Genomic DNA, 22,004 nt, shown 5'->3' on the forward strand with positions numbered 1-22,004 from the left:
AGGACAAAAAAAAAAAAAAGAACACTTTTTACTAGCATTCATGGCAAAATGGTAAGAGTAATTATTGGTAGTAACTATAGTAAGTCAGTGAAGCACACTGTAATCTCTAGGGTAATCACTAAAAATAAGAAAGACAGCTTAACTAAAAATATAGTAGATAAAAAATAGAAGAGTTGATACATAAAAATACAAATATGTAAATAATTACATTATATGTAAACAGGCTAAATTCTCCAATTATCAGACTGGATTAACATCAGAGTCTATTAGTGTAATTTATCTAAAGTGCTTTATTGCTTTACTTTCATTGTTATTTCTCAAATCTGTCTATAAACATTCTTGTATGTACCTTTTATTTTTATTTTTTTCCTTTTTGTCTTTTTTTGTGACCGGCAACGGATCGCAACCCTCAGTGTTGCGCCCGTACCGGACCGGGACCAGCTACGGGATCGCAACCCTCGGTGTTGCTCCCACACCTCGCTCAGCCAGTGAGCGGGAACCGGTCTGTATGTGGGATCCGAACCCTCGGCGGGAGCGCCACCGCGCTCCCAAGCGGCGCACTGTAGCAGTGCGCCACCGGGCCGGCCCATTCTTGTACGTACCTTTGATGAACATATTAATGTATGCTATTGGATATGTTCCCAGGAGTGGAATTGATCTCTTGTACGGTACTCATTTGCTCAACTTTAATAGATATTGCAAATAGTTTTTCAAAGTGGTTATATGTTCATTATTTGTGTAATTTTAGAGATTCAGTTTTCCATATCTATCAACACTTAGTGTTGTCTTTTTCATTTTAGCTATTCTGTTGTGTGAGTAGTGGTATCACATTGTTGCTTTAATGTGTTTGATAACTAACAAAGTAGAACACCGTTTCATGTTTATTGACTTTTGGTTATCTTTTTATACCTTGTTTATACAGTATTTGTGTCTTTAGCCTTTTGTTTTTTTCTGTTGGATTACCTGCATTTTTAATAATAATTTGTAGGACTTTTTTTTATGTATTCTGTATATAAGTCCTGTATCAGATACCTGTATTGCAGATATCTTTTTCTATCTTGTGTGCTGTTTAAGGAATATTTTCCTACCCCGGAGTTATAAAGCTGTTCTCCCATTTTTTCTCCCAAATCTTCATTGCTTTACTTTGATAATTAGATATAAGTCCTGTATCAGATACCTGTATTGCAGATATCTTTTTCTATCTTGTGTGCTGTTTAAGGAATATTTTCCTACCCCAGAGTTATAAAGCTGTTCTCCCATTTTTTCTCCCAAATCTTCATTGCTTTACTTTGATAATTATATCTGGAGATATCTGGGATTGATTGTTGTATATGATATGGAGTAGGAGTCAAGATTTTTTTCTATATGGCTATCCATTTGATTCAGCACCATTTATTAATTGACCGTTCTTTCTCTACTGAGGTATTGTACTTAATGGTTACTTTTGTCATAAATGAACTGACTATATATGTGTGTGTCTACTCTGGACTCTATTTTTTTTTTCATTAGCCAGTTTCTTTATTTTTGTACTAGTACCACGTTGTTTTAATTTCAGTTGCTATATTTTAAGTCAATGTGTTATACTCTGAGTCCTTCTGCTTTGTTATTCTTCGAGATTGTTTTGGGTGTTCTTGACCCTTTTGCCTTTCCACATAAATTTTAGAAACAGTTTGTCATTTTCTACCAAAAGCAGCACTGGGATTTTTATTGTGATTGCATTGAATTTATATGTCAATCTAGGGAGAATTTATGTCTTTATAATATTGAAATTTCTCATTCATAAACATGGTATATTCCTCCAGTAATAAGGATAAGTAGCTTATCTTTACTACCTCACAATAACATTTGTAATTTTTTAGTGTAGAGTTGCATCCTTCATTAGATTTATTTCTAGAAAATGGATTTTTAAATTATAGTATAAATGGTGTCTTAAAAATTGTATTTTCTGATTATCGCTAACATATAGAAATACAATGGATTTTTGTATGTTGCCGTTGTATACAGCAACCATGACAAAATTACCTGTTGTTCCTGGTAGTTTGCCTGGACTCAATTATGTTATCTGTGAATGGTGACCATTTTCTTTCTTCTTTTCATTTTTCTTGCCTTAAGGTACTGGATAGGGTCTCTAGTACATATTGAGTAGAGGTGGTGATAGTGGTCCTTCTTGTCTCATTCGTATCATCACAGGGAAATTTCACTGTAGGGGGTGTATATGTGTGTTTTAAGACACTGTTCATAAAAAAAGGAAGTTTATTCCCGGTTTATAGAGAATTTTTATATTGAATGGATAGTGAATTTTATCAAATGCTTTTTCTGCAACTATCAAAGTTGAGAGCCTGATGTTCTAACTCAGGTCCTTCTCTGTGGTTGACCCTGAACCCTAATCCTTATCTCCTTTGCAATAAAAGATATCTTAAAACTTTGCTGTACTTTTTGGAGGCTTGCTTCTTGGCTTTTTGGCAGAAGTCCTAAAGCATACTTTTCACCAGGATCTTAGCTGCTCAAGTATCCTATTTTATCTGCAGCCCAATTAGGCCAACAAAACATTTGCTGATATTTTTACTCCTTGGCGGTGGCTTTCAGTCTGGGCAAAGCATGACTTCTCACTCTTGCATGGTGGCTAGAATCAGCAAGTATTCTTAGGGAAAGAAGTGGCTATCGTCTGTCAGCTCACCTTTAGATTGTTCTGTCTTCTCTGGAATCTTGGGGACCCTTGTCCTGCTTGCTTGAGCAGCTCTAGATTCCTTTGAAAATATATTTCTTTAATTTTTATGCAAGTTTTTCTACTTGTCAGTCGAACTTACTTCACCTGTCAGCGATTTCATCATACTCAGGAGCAAAACACCCTATGATAGTCTTTAAGTACTTTTTGTATATGTTATTCATTTGTTTTGGTTATTGCTACCCTTACCACACTTGCTGAAATTATTTGTCCTCTAATGTCACCAGTGAAATTTTACCTGCTATGTCTATTCCAGTACTCACTTTGTGCTGAGTGTATGTATAAAATTTTGTATTATCTACTCACCAACCATAAGGGAATGAGGTACTATAGTCATTCAGTAGACAAAGGAAAGGCCCAGTATCTGTAAGATCACAGAATTCATGGCAAAGCAATGATTCACATTGGTCTCAGTATATTAAAATCTGTGCTGTAGTTTGTGGTGTTCTTATATAATCTTGTTTGCTTTCTGTAGAATCCAGCTCAGGGAATATCTTTGGGACATTTTCTCCTGGAAGTGCTTCACTACCACTTTGTACATTCTTCTCTCATATTATCATATTAAAAATATCCTAGTGTGTGTCTGTCTCTCCTGTTATAGTCTTCTTCAAAGTGGGGAATGTACTTTATTCACCTTTGTCCTCTAAGGTTCATTGAAGTGCATAATATATCTAAACATATAATAAATGTTTACTGTACACCCCTGAAGTCATCATATGCTTAATTCAAAATGATTTTTAAAATTTATGATACATGTATTATTGTTTTTAACACTTTTATAATCATGTTAGAATCTAATTATGCTTCCTGATACAGTCTTAGCAAAACTGTTGAACATTATATATTAAGTAATTTTCATTGTGTAATCACGATCATCATATATGTATGTGTGTGTATATAATTTTTTTGACCTCAGATAGTATTATGTTCAGTTATAACTTCCTGAAGCAGTTTAGAGGACTTTGAACATAAATATGGTAGTATTTCACAGTTGTAGAGTGATTTACAATTTGTTAGTTGTAGAATTAAACAAAAATTCTATGATTAACATTGCAGTTGATTAAGCTACCTCTTAGAAGACTTGAACTATTACAGATGACAGTACAAGAGAGGTGGTTCATAAACATGTTAGTCACATTTTATAACTGTATAAAATTTTGATAATATTCTTTACACAGTGTGATTTTTTTTTAACTGTACTTTGCTATGTAATTTATATATTCCATTGGACTGGATGCTTAGCTAACACTAGAAATACTGAGCAATTGAAGACATTTGTTAAAGAATCTTAGTATTTTTTCTTTTGAGTCAATAAAAACAATCTGATTACTACTTTATGCTCTGGTAAGTGGCTAATTTAGATTCAGCAGTTATGGAAGAAACTTTATATTTTCTTCCTTTACCTTTTAATCACAAAAGAAATGCATATGTATGAGGATGTAGATATATATGTGTGTATACATATTTAACTGAGGTAAATTTCATAGCACATAAAATTCACCATTGTAACCATTTTTAAAAGTACACTTCAGTAGTGTTTAGTACATTTAGTGTTGTGCAGCCAGCACTGCTGTCTAGTTCTAGAATGCTTTTATCACTCCAAAAGGAAACCCCATGCTCAGTTACTCCCCAATTTCCCCTCTCTCCGGACGCTGGCAACTACTAATCTGCTTTATGTATGTATGGATCTGCCTATTCTGGATATTTCATATAAATGAAATACATTTTGTGGCCTCTTGTGTCTATCTTTTTTCACTTATCATAATATTTTCAAGGTTCATCTATGTTGTAGCATGTATCAGTACTTCATTTCTTTTTATGGCTATGTAATATTTCATTGTGTGGATATACCATATTTTTTTTATTCATTCACCCATTGGTGGGCAGTTGGATTGTGCACCAATGGATGGATTACTAGCCAGTAACCTTTAGCTGTTGTGAATAGAGCTGCAATGAACATTTGTGTCCAAGTTGTTGTTTGAACACCTGTTTTCAATTCTTTTGGGTATATACCTAGAAGTGGAATTTTTGGATCATATGGTAATTCTATATTTAATTTTTTGAGGAACGACTAAATTGTTTTCCAGAGTGGTTAAACCATTTCCCATTTCCACCAGAAGTGTACAACGATTCTAGTTTCTCTACGTCCTTTCCAAAGCTAGTTATTTTCCACTTACCTCCTTTTACCTACTATGTCAGTTTCTGCTACTCAGACAGTAACACGTGATGTATGTTAATGTGGGTAACAAGTGGGTAAAACACATGATATGTATTTTCTATGGGTATATATGAGCATGAAAATAACCATATTTTCCACTTCTGTTAAAAATAATTACTTATGTTTCCATGTTAATTAAAACAACACATTTAGAAAATATAAATAAATAAGAATAAGAAAGAAAATCTCATCACCCATAGGTAACTTCGTAGTATTTAGATGTATATCCTATCAGCATTATCACTGCAAAGCCAAAGTGCAACTCAGGGCATCTACCTGCCAGTCTGTTTTTCTTAATGCACCGGTATTAACTCTATGTGCTATTTATATTTCTAAGAGTGAGGTCCTTTTAGGCGTACTCTTTGTCTGATTTTGTTTCTTAATATACAACATACCTTGAACACGTTCCTGTCATTAAGAAAATTTAATATACTCTTAATGGTCACATAGTTTTCCATATAGAAATATATTGCAGAAACATTCTGTGTTTATAATTATCTTTTTCCACAGTCGTAATAGTTTTCCTAGGGTGAATTCATAGAATGAATCTGACAAAGAATTGCTTTTGCTACTAATTGTAAAATAGTCCTGTAGGAAAGCCTTACCCAATATAGTGATGTCTGCTTCTGTGCAATTTTGCTTGCTGTAGGGCTTAATAGTTTAAAATGATGTCTGACAGTATTAAAGATGAGAAATGGTATGGGTTCTTTATGTATTTCATTGATTACAAATGAGTTTAAACTTTTTTATTATTATTATTTTTACTTTGTAGTTATTCTCCTTGGAATGCTTGTTCATCTCTACACCTTTCTCTGAATATTTGTAGAATCACTCTTAGTGACCAGAATGGTTCTAATGGACATCAAATAACACCATCTTTATTTTCTTACTTAGATTAGCATCATTTTCTTCCCTTTTTGTCAGAAATTTCACCGTAAAATATGAGAAAGGAGATTATTTTAAAAACTTATATACTCTCACTAATCTTTTGGATTTTTGCTCATTTGATAGGTAATAAGTGACTTTTTAGTATTAATTTGTACTTTACTAAGTTTCTTTCCTGTGAGTTGTCTGTATTATTTACTTGTTCTAATTTGTAGAAATTTTTTATATATTAAGGAAATTAGCTTTATGTGCTATATGCATTGCAAATATTTTTCTTGGTTGTTGCTTTTGAAATTGGTCATGATGGTTTATCAGCTTTCTTCAGAGTCACTGACAAAAGTATTGACCAGGACAGGGCCCTCTCCTATATTACTAGAGATTTTCAGGTAAGGCTGATAATTATTACTCTTTCAGTACATGAATTTGCCTAAAAGAAATATCCAACTGTATTTCTTTTCCTCTACTCACAGATCAGTAGACATGGTAGTTTTAGGAACTATCTAGGAAAACCAGCAGCTAGCTGGGAAAATCAGCAGCTTTGCTGCCAGATGGGGTAGACTTGATTTGAGGCTGAGGGAAGGTGGGTTAAACCTTTGGCTTTATCAGCTAAAAGTAGCAAACTCAGTTTGAAGGAAAGGGAGTATCCTATATCTTTGTTAGCCAGGGTTTAAAAAAAAAAAAAAGGAATAAAGGCTAGACATATTTCAGCAGCCACACAATATGGGTGAGACAAATATTGCTAAGTCCAAGCAATTTACTTCAAAGAAAACAACTCATAGAAAAATCCAAATCCAGAGTTGTTATGGTATATTAACTAAGATGTCCAGCTTTCAACCAAAAATTGAGGCATGCAAAGAAACAGGAAACTAATATATTCAAGAAAAAAAGCAGAAACTAGACATAAGACAACCTATCATACAATTCTATTCCCATGACATTTCTAGATAAAGTATAACTGTAGAAAGCAGATTAGTGGTTGCCTGAGATTGGGGATACAAGAACTTTTTGAATGATGGAGGTGTTTTAAAATTGTATTGTGTTGATGGGTGCACAATGTATAAATTCACTAGAAATCATTGATCTGTACTTTTAAAATAGATGAATTTTGTTAGATGTAAATTATACCTCATTAAAGCTGTTAAAATTGGGGGTGGGGAACCAACATTTTTAAAATGACATATGCTATTAGTGATCTCAACTGTTGTGACTACCTGCATACCATTCTGTTCTCACATAAAAGTAAATAAATAACCATTTGTGGTCTATTAAAGTAATTATATATAGCAATTGGTGGTACTTGACAGTAGTGCCTACTGTTTATGTAGAAATGAATAATTCTTGTTAAAAGTGGTAATGTGTAATGTCCTTAGAATGAATTGTGTATTCACTTTTCTTTAAGGAACTTTTATTATCTTCCATCATTCATTCCTTCTCTTCTTGCTTATTAAATTAAGCATATCCACTCATCTTCACTTTTCTTTTAATGGTGACCGTTGACTTTTAAGTGCTTCTAAGAATATCATCCTGCTGGTTCCCCAATTCACGTGTTGTGCTGCAAGCACTTCACCTGATAGGAATTCTTTCATGTATAAGTTGTGAATACTTTGTAAAAGGATTTATTTAAAGACTGTTCCATTTGAAGTGTTTTCTGATGTTGCATATATCACTTTATTGAATCCCTCAGGCCCCAAAATTACTATTCTTGTCTCTACCCTATTTCTCCGTCTTAGTATATGGTATTGCCATCCTCCCAGTTGCTCAAGTCCCAGACTAGGACCTATCCTTGATTTCTCCTTTCCTTAATTGTAATCCATCACAAATTCTGTTGATTCCAGAATATTTTCTTCAGTCAATAGGCCTACTTTCCCTATTTCCACTGGCATACCATATTAGTCTGTTACCATCATCTCTTGTCAGACTGTACTCAACCTAACTTGTTTTTCCACTTTTATTTTTCCTCATCCTTTATTGACAGTGTATTTATTCCCTGAAAGATGTCATTCTGACAATACTGATCATAAATTACACTGTTTTTACCCTACTTAAAATCCTTTAGTGACATCAACCACATTGGACTCCTTTCTCTTCCTTAAGTATTCTCAAATTCTTCCCTGCCCTAGGACATTTGCACCTGCTATTTTTTCTCCTCCCTTACAGACACCTTCCCTTGACTTGTCTGCTATTTTTTTTATCTTTTAGTTCTCTACTTAAGAATATATTAACTCTTCAGGGAAGCCTTAACTTATTATCCTGTCTAGCAGCCTTTTTACTGTCTCATTGAAGAATTTTCCACCATTGTATAGCAGTTACTCTGTCCTGTTTCTCTTTTATTTACTTTTAATTTCATTTACTACAGTTTCTTACCCTGCTTCATTGTTTTTACCTGTTGTATGCTTTTTTCACTGACACGTTTCCTGAACTTAAAGAGCATATTATAAATAGTAGCTACTTAATAAATACCTGTAGATGAATGAATTATAATTAGTTGGGCAAGTTTTCTTTCTTTAAATCTTAAATGGTATAAGATGGAGGAGTTTTTCACCAAACTTTGCTTTTGATTTGAATCAGCTGTTTTCTTGATACTAAGAATTAGATGAATGTCTTCCCTTCATTTATGTATTTCAAAACTAAGTCGTGGGCCCGCTGATTTTGTGCCTTAAGAATAAGGGAGGAAGGAGGGAGGTTTTGGTAATGGGCCGCAATAATCAACCACATTGTATATTGACAGAATAAAATAAAATTAAAAAAAAAGACTAAGTGTTATTTCATAATTATACTTAATGTTTTAATCAGTTGACTTATTTTGTCACAGTCTTTTAAGAATTATTTTTGACATATCTATTCAGTTTTAAAACATTGTGGATGTGTTGTGTATGTTCATTGGTATAAAAATTAGAACTTTCCATTATGGAGTTTTGTTTTTGTTTTTCTTTTTGTTTCATCTGCCTTTGGCTGGAAAATAACTTGAACAAATGTATCCCCTGCACCAAATAGCTCTAAGGATGGCATACATATTTTACATCTCTGAAAATGAATTTTTACTTTTTAAGCATAAACAACATTATATAGTTTATAATTCTTGCCCTATAGCCCTTTTCCCCTTAGAACTCTAGTAATTATCCTGTTTTACTTAGATTTTTAGCAGTGAGGAGAAAAACAGGGCCATCTTGACTTTTGTTCCTTTGAAAGAACATGTATAGTTGTGACATGTTTTTATCTCATTTTGAATTTCACAGAAACATTTCAGTGGTGGTTGCTTACTTTGTTCGGTTATTATGGAATTCATTCTTAGAGACCAAGTTCTTCATTCAGCTCAGGATAGTCTGCCTCTGTTGTCTTTATTTACTACTGTTCCATTTGTTATAGTCCCTTCTAGAACAATCATCTTGACTAGTTCTGATTTTGTTCTTTATCTTCAATATTTGTCACCGCCTTTGTTTTCTTTATCATTTTTCTATGAATCTGGAAGAGCTTTACACTAATATGAATTTTTTTCCTCAGTGTTGAGTATATTCTTTATTTCTAGTGCAGATTTGTAATATGCTTCTTCATTTGTAGTTTTAAATATTTTCATGTTTTGTAGTTCTTCTTATTTCTTTGTTTTCTTGTACTCTTGTTTTATGGAGTATAAAGATAGAGCAAATATTTTCCTTCGCATTTTGGGTGAGGTCCTCCCTCCCCTTTTCCTTAGTAGTTTTCGTTGTTGTTGTTTTTAATTTTTTTTTAAATAACCCCCTAGTAGTTTTTTTTTCCATAGGACCCATGTGGTTTTCTTTCCTTGTTAATTATTTTTAAATGAGAAGAGGGTTCTCCAGACTTGAATTCCTGTGTTGAAATGTAATGTTGAAATTCCCTTGCCTCTGCAAAATAGACTCCTACGTAGTAGCTCTTTCTGATTTTGGCTCTTAAGTTGCAAAACATCATTACTGAGTCACTAATATCCTGGCCAATTTATGAGGAGTAAATTATGCATCCAAAGGGAGGTAGTAAGAGAATAGCTAACTGGGAGGAAATTTTATGATATAGTACATCTTAGTAGGAAGCACTCTGATAGGGACAAAGTCTTGCCAGACAAACTGTTTGAGATAGACATATACTTTTGTAGAAATCTATATAATTCTTCTTACAGCGCATTGACATATCCTATTCTGTGTTTTACCTGGAGAAAACAACTAGGGTCTGACAGATGAATAACCAATATTTATAGTTCTAACTTGGCAACCTTTTTGGTTTTCATGAATATGTCAATAAAAAGGTGCAGGAAAGTAAATCAGGTATTAATTATGTCATGAAATTTTGTGATTTTATGTTTATATTAAGATGTTACTATTAAGTGATGTTATTTTTTGATTTGTGATATTTTGGAAAATATGCCTTCACAAAATAATCTTATCTATAAATATTAAGTTTGTTCAGATTTATATGTAAGTGTTGTATGTTACAAAAACATTTTATTTCTTAAAATTATGTAGAGTCTCTACATGTTCTTTTTTTTTTTTTTTTTTTCCTTTTTGTCTTTTTTTTACTGACCCGTAACGGGATCACAACCCTCGGTGTCGCGCCCGTACCGGGGACTGGCAACAGGATCGCAACCCTCGGTGTTACGCCCGTACCGCGCTCAGCCAGTGAGCGGGAATCGGTCTCCACATGGGATCCTAACCCTCGGCGGGAGCGCCGCCGCGCTCCCAAGCGGCGCACTCTCCAGTGCGCAACCGGGCCGGCCCATACATGTTCTAATTTGGGATAGTAATTGTTTCCTGACTATTTAAATACGTCTTCCCTCTTGATTCTGTCAGTTAAACTGTTCGATCAGTAAGTCAAACTTCTTTTCTTTGTAGGTAAAGTACTCAACTGTGTAGGATAGTGCATAGACACTAAAAGACTGTAATAAAGTGGCAATGTCTCTGGAACCCACCCCACCTCTACCTGGAGATATGTCTATTGGTCCTATAGCAGAAAGCTGGTGTTACACACAGGTACATGCTGTTTAAAATGCCTTCCTTTATGTCATTTAGAAATATTACAGTATTTTGAGAATATGAGGGTACTTCAAAAAGTTCATGGGAAAATGGAATGAAAGATAATACAAATCTTTATATGAACTTTTTGAAAACCCCCTGTATTATTGTGAAACACTTTGGCATAGTTATTAGAAGTTTTAGGGGGCTGACTGGTTAGCTCAGTTGGTTAGAATATGATGTTGAAACACCAAGTCAAGGGTTCAGATCACCATACTGGCCAGCTGCTCAAAAAAAAAAAATGTTAGAAGAGTAGATCATAGGATGTTTAACATGTAACAATTTAAAAGCATAAGAGTCATCATTATAAAAGTGGTTTTCTGAATCTCTTAGGTTAAAGTTGTAAAATTTTCCTACATGTGGACCATTAATAACTTCAGTTTTTGTCGAGAGGAAATGGGTGAGGTGTTAAAAAGTTCAACATTTTCATCTGGCCCAAATGACAAAATGAAATGGTAAGATTTTTGTTTGTTGTCGTTCTTGTTTTTTGTTTTTGATGTAATCATCAGTGGCCCTTGGTTTTGTTATTGTTGTTGTTCCTGAATGAGTATTAGTCTAATTTTGTATTAGATTGGTAATAAGTTCCTAATAGTATGGAGAATTGTAAAGAGCTGTTGGGGTAATGACAGGAGTGCTGTTCATGATATTAACTAACAAATAATTTCAGTATTGCTTCTCTCTTTTAAATGCTTCAAGTATTATATTCCTCCATGTTGAGCCTATTGTTTTATTTTAGGTGCCTGAGGGTAAACCCAAAGGGATTAGATGATGAAAGTAAAGACTACTTGTCCTTATATTTGCTTTTAGTCAGCTGCCCCAAAAGTGAAGTTCGAGCAAAATTCAAATTTTCCCTTCTGAATGCTAAAAGGGAAGAAACAAAAGCAATGGGTAAGTGATTTGCACACTGAATGAAGTCTCTGTAACTACATACTGTACCTTTACCTAGAAAAGTTTCAGATTTTTTTTCCACTAAAAATTGCTTAACCTAAAACATTTAATTTGGCTATTATTTAATTTTAAATTCTACTATATTGTTATCTTACTAAATCTTAGGCTTCATAAGATATGTAAAAGTAGTTTAAAATAATGTTAACTTCTTCATGTTCTAAAATGACATTTACTTGTCACTTGGAAAAGTAGTGGCTGTTAGGGCAAGGTGCCTGGTTCAGTGCATGGCATGTACAGTAGGTGTTCAAGACATATTTCTGTTTTCCCTTACCTTTTTTGCCAGGTAATAAAAACTGAAGAACAATGTGAGGGAGGTGCAATGTGTTGTCACTAGAACTTTTTGAGCAGTGGACTGAACACTGACTGAAAGGAAATCAGTTTGTCTTAGTCTCAGGGCCTATTAAATTTTGTCCAAGATTCACATATATAGCCAGCTGAAACACTGTATCCTGGATCTTCATAATAGAATATTGTGGGAAATATACAGTGTGCATAGTAGGAAAATATCTCATGAAGTGCCACATTAAATTTGAAATATTTTGTAGAAGTGAGTCACAGAATCAAGTAACTTCATTACAAAAAATCTCCTCCCCACATGTATTTTAAAATAATATATTTTATTGCCAAAATAATATGTATTTTCACATAGTCTCACATTTAAGATAGTGGAGAATTTCAATTACATTTATTACTGATTTTCTACCTTTTTATTTTTTGTGTAGTAGATTATGAATACTTTCTGTAGAGGATCTTGTTTATTTCATAATATACAGTTGTGTAGTACCTTAGACATTTGAAACATTTACTTCAGATATTTATTTATTAAATCTTTTACAAATTATACTAAAAACAGCTTTTTGGCTTTTATGAAAGTTTTTTTTTTTTTTTTTAAGGGATAAGAAGATTATGTCTAGAGACTTAGGAATGATGAGGGACTTTGTTTAGCCTTTTCACCAGTTAATGTATTTTTCTGTAGTTCAGTAAAACTTAAATCAGTTTGATGGGTGTGTCAGGAAAGCTTAAAAGATGCCTGATGACTTAGAGCATTAATTTTTAGAAGGAAAAACAGGAAATAAGTATGTTTCTAACCAGGTTCCGATATTAGATAATGAATAGTATGCTTATGCCAACATATTCTGATCTTGTTTCAGTGTCTTATAGGGCCTAGATTGTTTAAAAGATTTCTTCTTTCTCCATGAGATTTGATCTGGCTTTTCTATTTAAAGATCCAGAAGTTTGAAGTTGAGCTCATTGATGCCAAAATTTGAGTAGCAATGCAAAATGATCGCGTTCTACCTGATTTAACTTACGACATTTTATGTATGAACACACATATCTGTAATTTTTATGATAGATGTATTGGCCAAGTTCTATTTCTGCATGTTTTATTTAACTGTGTTATTAAGAAAAATGTCTCTTGGGTACTTGTTTTATTTAAACTTCTATTCTTTTTTCCACCAGAAAGCCAAAGAGCATATCGATTTGTGCAAGGGAAGGACTGGGGTTTTAAAAAATTCATTAGAAGGGATTTTTTGCTTGATGAAGCTAATGGTCTTTTACCAGATGACAAGCTTACATTATTTTGTGAGGTAGGTACATTTTTTACTACAAGGAACTTTATAGTTATATTCAGTGATACGGCAAAGTATAAGCTGAATTAATATTGAGTATAGTTTAAAAATTAATTAGTATAACTGATAAAGTTTTATTTCTAAATGCTTGACCAGAAAAAGCTGATTAGATTGTCGTCGTACAAATCAGTGTGATAGCCCATTGTGAAAAAATTTTGTCATATCTCAAACTATAAATTGAATTTGCAGTTATACTACCACATACTAATTCCTTCTTGAAAAAACTGTGGATATGTACATCTTTATATGAACATTTCTAAATAACTTCTTTACTGTGACTGACTCGTAGGTGGTCAATATTTTTTATTTTCAGATTGATCATATTAAACATTATTACTCAGTTTATCAGTTTGAATACAGAAGTTCCTGGAAAAGTGAGAAGCTTTCTGATTAATCAAGCATTTGGGTTAATTTAATCAAATAGGTATTAGCATTCTAAGAAATAGATATCAGATTTTTAAGATACTCCTATGTCTATTGACAAACTTATGAGGTGTATTTATATGCATAAAACGTTCTATTTTGAAAGTTACCAGCATTACCTCTGTCATAGTTTACACTTGTGATTTGTCTTAATTTGAGGTTTGAATTTGTTAATGTCATTGTTGTCGTTAAGTAGTTTTATCTATGCGAATTTTTGAGATCTGTCTTCAGGGTAAATTAAAGGATTATATTACCAGCACAATTTACAGAGATCAGTAACAGTTTTATTGAAATATTTAAGGCAGTTGGTAATTTTCATTAAAAAGGCAGTGAAAAGGTTATGATTAAGTAAACTAAACATTAAATATATTTCAACACATTGTGAACAGATGAATGTTGTAGAAAGCACAATAACTTTCTTAACTGCTACTAAGTTAACTTTGATCTTTTTATAGTAAATGTGTAAAATTTTTTGGCAAGATTACAAATTAATTCTATGTCATTATGTTGTCAGAAGAATAATTGAATTATGACCCCAGAGACTATCTACTTTACTTATTTTCACTTAGACAAGTTAAATGGACTGTATGAATTTGTTATGAATACAATTATTTGGTTGATAAAGCATATACCACAAGTCTCTTGAGCAGGGCTTATAATTAAATAATTTAGGGAAAAAACATAGTAACGAATTTGTTGCGGACTGTATGAATTTGTTATGAATACAATTATTTGGTTGATAAAGCATATACCACAAATCTCTTGAGCAGGGCTTATAATTAAATAATTTAGGGAAAAAACATAGTAACGAATTTGTTGCCAATAGATATTCTAAGTAGTATTCTAAATAAATGTTAATGCTATTTAAAATTTTTAGCACACTTAAAGTAGATTCTTCCAGAATTTTAGCATTTCTCTTAAATTTTGAAAATGTTATCTTAGAATTTAAAGAAACTTAAAGGCTATTTAATCCGATTTTTAAAACACAAAACAAAACAACTACAGCTAAAGTCATTTTGTTAATGAACCTTTTTAGAAAATACTTCCTTTTTTAGAGTTGAAATACTGTTTACAGATATTTTCCTAACTATATTGTACTGGAACCTAGACAAACAAGAAATTCAGAATTAAGGCTGAAATTGTTTAGGATTTTTTTTTTTTTTAATAAGTATTTTTGAAGTGTGCTTGGTATCCATATGCTAGATTATACATGTTAGTGACCCACTAAAAATAGAACCCACCATGACATACATTTTTAAGTTGGCATTGATCAGATTCGTTTTTGGTTCCTGAAATATGCATCTTTTTACTGATGTAGATGTTTCTACCTTGGGCACCGTACTTAGCATAGGTGGGCAAAAAGTACTTCTGACCAACATTCTTCATGCCCTCCATTGTTTCTTCCGCCCCTCTCATGGATGCCCTTCCTTCTACAGCATCTCCAGCACTGCTTGCAGAAGAGGAGGAAGCATTGCACTGCCCTACCTAAAGAACTGCCTCCTCCCCCTCCCCTGCAAGTGGTGCTGTAGACAGGTAAGGCAGTTCGGTGCTACTCTTTTTGTGCAAGACATAGCTTAATCTTGCAAATTCATATAGTGGTTCAAGTGGACAGAGGTAGATGGAGATTTCTAGCAATGTAAATAGCTCTGTCCTCTCTCTCCCCAAGTGATGCAGAAAACAATAGCTGAGGAATACATAGCAAAAATAGAAACCTGGTTAGATTAATTTATCTACAGACGCATGCCATTTCATGATATACAGAAAAATATCTATGTACAGATAAAATATGTACAATGAGTTTTTCGTGAAGTAGATTCTTTTTTTAATTAAGTACATATCTTTTTTTCCAATTCTATTTTTCTTTTGCTGAAATAACCTTTCTGTTTCAAAATACTTGTGATAATGGGTGGAAGTAGGGTTTTATTTTCTAAAAAGCCCTTTCTTGGTAAAATGAAAAGTTGACTACCTTTTTCTGTCACCAGATTTTTAAAAATGATACCTATCTATGAAAGTCAAAAAATCTAAGACCTGCTATTCTAGAAGACAGTGTGAAATTGGACTATTAAAAGTTTCTCACTTTAGAGCCAATGTGGGGAGTGGTTAAGTAGTTTATTAGATTGATGAAATTATAGTATTATGCAGCTTTGGAGATTCCTAGCTTTTAGAATTAGAATTCAGATTTTTTTTTTTTTTTACCTTTTTGTCTTTTTTCGTGTCCGGCAACGGATCGCAACCCTCAGTGTCGCGCCCGTACCGGACCGGGACCGGCAACGGGATCACAACCCTCAGTGCTGCGCCCACATCTCGCTCAACCAGTGAACGGGAACCGGTCTGCATGTGGGATCCGAACCCTCGGCGGGAGCGCCGCCACACTCCCAAGCGGCGCACTGTAGCAGTGCGCCACTGGGCTGGCCCTAGAATTCAGATTTTTAAAAAATGGAATCAGTAGTCACTTTAGTTCCACATTAAATGAGATCCAGATTTTCAGTGTAGTAACAGAGTTGATTAGATCCTTCACATGTTCATTTTCAGTCTAAATGATATTCTCAGGGTAGAGAAAATTAAATTTGAAAAAGGGCTGTCAAATGAGTTTGACGTTTTGCTTTGCAACATTTGACAGTTTTGAGTATTATGCATTTGCCTTTTTTTTTTTTTTTTTTTTTTACTTGAAAGAAGAACAAATTTGACCTCAGGAAAGAATCTCAGCCTTTTTCCTGAATTTTTTATTCTAGGTTCCATTCAATAAGAGTGTTCATTACCTGTATTTGAATATGTACTAGAGAAAACTAAATTTTTATCATTTTTTAAATTATAGGTATCAAGAAAAGAATCGTCAGAATTCATTGCATATCAATTTTTAAGTAGATCACTAATTTCTACTTTATAAATAGTCCCTTGAATACTTTAGAGTATGAAATGTTAATTCTGTATCTTAGTTAAAATTTGTGATTGCTGTGATAGTAATGTGTAGATAGGTATGTCAATAATACAAATTCTTCTGAATTAAGATCGCTTATACAGAATACAAATATAACATTATCAATATGTGTCCGATAATGTCTTTATTTTTTTAATCTTTTTATTCTGACACCTGATTTTTGCCAAATTTTTATATTAAATATATTATTTTGATTTAGGTTGAGAGACAATAAATAGAATTCAAGAAATCTTTTTTTAAATTAAATATATCACATTTTTATTACTCGACTGCATATTTTTATGCAGGTAATTGAACAGATCCAGTTCCTTCTGTATAGAAGTTTCAAGAGCAGTGCTCATTATGAACAAGTAAATAAGGTCCGTGTGCTAAAAAAAAAAGCTGATCTCTAACTAAACCCTGAATATTAACATCAACATTTTTGGTTTATATATTTTTAGGTTATAATATGTAGTGGAACAGGGCAGTCAGGTAAAGGATTAGTGAAGCTTTTCTGTTTTGTGGTTATTAAAATTTTAGAAACAATTTGAGTGATTTAAAACTTGAATAGGATAGGAGAACCTTTATTGGTGGATTTATTTATGTGCACAATATCTTGGCTGCCATATTTAGAAAAACATCTTACAAGATTGTTGTGAAAAATGCTTTTTTATTGTAATTGTGTTAAAGTAATATTACTAATTTTAAATAATATTGAAAACAAATATTGATTAGTACAAAAATCCATAAGAAAAAGGAATCTGAAGATTCGGCTCCAGTCTTCCTCTGATATTAACTAGGAATGTGATTTAGAACACTAATTTGGCTTGGTCTCAGTTTAAAATCTCTGTATAAAATAAGGTGAATGGATTAGATGGTTTCTATGACACACAGGATTTATAAAGGTTAATATGGAAGTTGGGGTGAAAAAAGTAGTTAATAAAAATATCTTTGGAAAATTAAAGCTTTCGTTGTTTCTCTTTAGAAGCATCCATTCAGTCACATGAGATACAGTTCTACATCTGTGTGAATCAGGACTTCTCTGACTTACTATTCTCCAAACATTTTACTCTGGACCATTATTTTACTTTGTGTGTTAGCATGTTAGTAGTTTGGTCCAATTTATCCATTTCTAATGTACATTTTCTGTGTAGTTTATTATATTTATTAAAGGCCTTATGAAATGTTTTTAAATGATTATACCTATGTATTGCTGCATAACAAATGATCCCAAAACTTAGCAGCTTAAAACAACAATAGATAGGTAACTAATAACAACAACATTAGATAACTAATACAGCACTTTTTTCTTTTTTTTAAAGTTTCATTTACTCTAAAACATTTGCTTTACTAGTTGAGGTAGTGTTTTTTTTTAATTTATTAAACGTAATGTGAAATTTCTAATAATATAGTAGAATGCCTTTTCTTAAAAGTGGTCTGCAAGACTTAGTAGTGTTTTAGGAGATAATTTCATTGATATCATACTGGAATCTACATAAAAGCAGTGCTGTAATCATACAACTTTTATTTTTCATTTCATAGGTAAATGTCTGCATATCGAAATAAATTATATTTGTATTGCTCTTGCCATTGATTTTTTTTATAGAATATTCTCATGAACTTTAATAATTATGATTGCTTTTGTGAGAATTCTTGTACATTAAAATTTACATCAATTTTACTAGATATTTAAATCAATTTTGCTAGAGTTGAAACATGTAGGAATTATACTTTTTTAAAAAAATCCCAGTTTGTGTATCATATACTGTAGTTTTATATAACCTTTTTCCTATATCAAAAAGTCGTTATGAGCCTTATACTACTTTTATTGTATGTATAGTAAAATTTAAATATTGATAGGTCTGAAGTTTAAGTGAGGAAATAAAAGAGAAATTTCTTCCCCCACCTCAAAAAAAACCCTTATTTGACTTAACATCAGATTGTGACTTTTCTGTTAAGAAATAGTTTTGGTAATTACTTTAATAATCAAGCATTCCAAACAATCCATAAGCCATTTATTTACATAAAATATCTCTATTGGAAAAGATTAGTAATCTTTTCTATATTATTTCTCTTTCTTTCTATATTATTTTTCTCCTTTAAATTGTATCCTTAAAATTAATTCCTGGGTATTAGGATTTTTGATAAGGAATACATTGAATTTTCCAAATGATTTTAAAGATAAAAAAAATTAAAGTTTTAAACTTAGTAACTAATTAGTGATATTAACTTGTGAAAGTGTTTTTCTTGCCATCACTTTTTTATTAGGTGAGTGTGGTCCAAGATTCAGTAAACATATCAGGACATACTAATACAAACACATTGAAGGTGCCTGAATGTCGACTAGCGGAAGATTTAGGTAATCTCTGGGAAAACACAAGATTTACAGATTGCAGTTTTTTTGTGAGAGGAGAAGAATTTAAAGCTCATAAATCTGTGCTTGCAGGTACTTTTCTATTTTCGTGTTCCATAGTACATTTTTTAAACAAATTTGTGCATTAAATAATGATGCTTACTCTTGTTACAGCTCGATCCCCAGTTTTTAATGCAATGTTTGAACATGAAATGGAAGAAAGCAAAAAGGTAAACATGGTTTAATATTTAATTTGTACAAATGTAAAATAGTGGAATTTATATTTTAAAAATAACAGTGCATGTTCTTATTGTTATACTATAATAAATGGGGAAAAATTTAAGAACAAATAGAAAAATGGGAGAAAAAAATCCGTTCTCTAATAAAATAATGTGGATTCTTAGTGAATATTCCAAGTAACAGCTATTTTGATGCCCATCTGGTGTGTAAATAAATCAGTATTTGTTATCTAAAAGGATGGTTATGCAAAAGGACTGTTCTGGTGCATAGGTATTTTAGAGGTTTCTGATTAGGATGTATATGCTTCCTTTCTAGACTTTATGGGTTGATTTGGGGATTTGTTTTCTAGCATAACAAAAATAATGTCTGCATTCTTTTCAGCAGTAAAATGAGAGGGTATTTATTAAATTTAAGAAAAAGGACATAGATTACATCAGTACTGTATACTAACTATAATCAAGATATTACCTATTTAGCTCCCTCAGATGTTTCTTTTACGCCAGTCATCTTGAAATGTAGTTATAGAGCTCAGAGGTTGATTCTTTGCTAGTTGCAAAACAAGTGAGCCTTAGGGCTTCAGCAGGACAACTACAGAGTTTTATTCATGTGGCTCAGCCTTATCCTTTCTGCAGAACCTAGAGGCTGCGACAAAATAGCTGCTTTCCTTTGACTTTTGTTCTCGGGAGGTGCTGTGATCAGCCTTCTGATCACTTCCAAGTGGGGAGACATCAGTGATGTAAGATGTTATTTGCAGCAAAGGGTCAGAAAGTTTGGTGTTGTTTAGTGTTAGATATTTAGCTCCATTAATCTCAGGAGAGAAGTGAAATACAACAATGTAGAAGTAAAAAACAACTAGTCCTCTTTGGACTTCTGTGTCTTAAGTAAGGAGGTGCCAGTAGATAATATCACATGCCATTTTTGTAAAAGGAGAGTTCGAAGTAGTGAGCTCTGTTATTTTCTATCTCTATGTTCGTATAATGCTGGGAATAGAACCCTTGGTTGTAGGGTCTTAAGCATTGTACTTGGACTTAGGAATACAATGAAGAAAAGTTAATAGCCATCATCCTCTAAGATAGAGGTTAGAAACTGAAAACAAATGTTATTTTGTTTGACCTACAATTTTTGTTTGTTTGTTTGCTTGCTTGCTTTTTGTTTTTCTCTTTTTAATTTAGAAATTGGGGCTTATATTCCCATATAGTAGTGCTTGGCTTGGTTGGAGTATCAGATATGGGCTCTCCAGCTAGTCATGATTCCCACCTTCCATACAGTATATGTTTTTCTTCTTATACTTGCCCTCTTCACTTTTCTTGATTAGCTTACTGAAGATTTACTCACTTCAGTTTTAAAATACAGTTCAGAAATATCCGTAAATGTGTTATTTGAGCTATAAAATACTTTACTGCATATTTGGGGCTTTTAGATACTGTCGAAGGTTCACTCTGGTTCATTTGTGTATGCATGTTCTTTATGTTTAAATTTTTTGTGTTGTTTTTAATATTAGAATCGAGTGGAAATAAATGATTTAGACCCTGAGGTTTTTAAAGAAATGATGAGATTCATTTACACAGGGAAAGCACCAAACCTTGACAAAATGGCTGACAACTTGTTGGCAGCTGCAGACAAAGTAAGTAATTAAGCCTTAAAGAGCTGGAAAATACCTTCAAGCTTGATGTATATTAGAAAGCTATCATCAAATGAAAACTCTACATATCTTGAAATACTGGATTAATTTATGCTATTTGTAGATGGCTCTTGAGAGTTTTATGAAATAGCATATAGTGGGATAATATGGAAATGAGATTTTTTAAAAAAATTTACAAGATGTAAAAATACCTTGAGCAATTTTTTTCATAGGAGATTAAACTTATAAGCTTAATAGTTTTGAGCATGTTTACTCCCTTTTATGAGGACACACACAATAGCATATGTAACTTATTGTAATTTTTGAATATTCTTAGGCTGAAGATATAGCACATGACTTTTTTTTAAAGGATAAAATATCGGGTATTTTGTGTAATTTAATTATATGTATTTATAGATATATGTTTTAATAAGACATCATAGAAAGAGGAAAAAGAGTGTTAATTTTATAATGCTCTTTTGTAATAGTGATTTCTTGAAGATGGGGAAGCTGAAAAATATCAGAAAATCTCAAAGCCAGTGGTTCTCAATCCTAAAAGCACATCCAGTATATAAAGCACACATATATGTGTGTATGTTTGTATGTATGTATACAGAGGTACTTCAAAAAGTTCATGGAAAGATTCGCATTATATTTCAATTCTGTTTTTTTGTGACCCTTTTGAAGGACCCTCATATGTATGTGTATATATATATATATATATTTATGTATATATGTGTATAGATAGAAGGATGGTATATGCATGTGTGTATCTGTGTGTATATAACATTTGAAAAATGTTACCATTAGGGGAACCTGGGCCAAATGTATATAGAATCTATCAATAAGAATTTAAATTACAAAATACCATTTACAATAATATTCAGAAATATTAAATACATAGACATAAATCTAACAAGAGATGTTCAAGCCCTGTACTTTCAAAGTTATAAAATAATGCCAAGAGAAGTTCAGGAAGATCAAAATAGATAGAGAGATAAATCTTGTCCATGGATTGAAAGTCA

General features: G+C 32.4%; 1 protein-coding gene across 1 annotated transcript in view; it reads left to right on the forward strand.

Annotated features, from left to right (window-relative positions):
* The window catches only part of SPOPL (speckle-type POZ protein-like), a 50,106-nt gene that overhangs the window by 20,726 nt on the left and 7,376 nt on the right, over positions 1–22,004 (forward strand). Inside the window, exons 2-8 of the mRNA XM_008570963.1 lie at positions 10,667–10,804; positions 11,180–11,301; positions 11,583–11,734; positions 13,256–13,383; positions 19,034–19,211; positions 19,293–19,348; positions 20,860–20,982. Of these exons, the coding sequence (XP_008569185.1) occupies positions 10,727–10,804; positions 11,180–11,301; positions 11,583–11,734; positions 13,256–13,383; positions 19,034–19,211; positions 19,293–19,348; positions 20,860–20,982 (837 nt within the window). The 5' untranslated portion in view covers positions 10,667–10,726. The remainder of the gene's footprint in view (positions 1–10,666; positions 10,805–11,179; positions 11,302–11,582; positions 11,735–13,255; positions 13,384–19,033; positions 19,212–19,292; positions 19,349–20,859; positions 20,983–22,004) is intronic.

The sequence above is a fragment of the Galeopterus variegatus genome, unplaced genomic scaffold, assembly GCF_000696425.1.
Source record: "Galeopterus variegatus unplaced genomic scaffold, G_variegatus-3.0.2 Scaffold648, whole genome shotgun sequence".
Taxonomy (NCBI): Eukaryota; Metazoa; Chordata; class Mammalia; order Dermoptera; family Cynocephalidae; genus Galeopterus; species Galeopterus variegatus.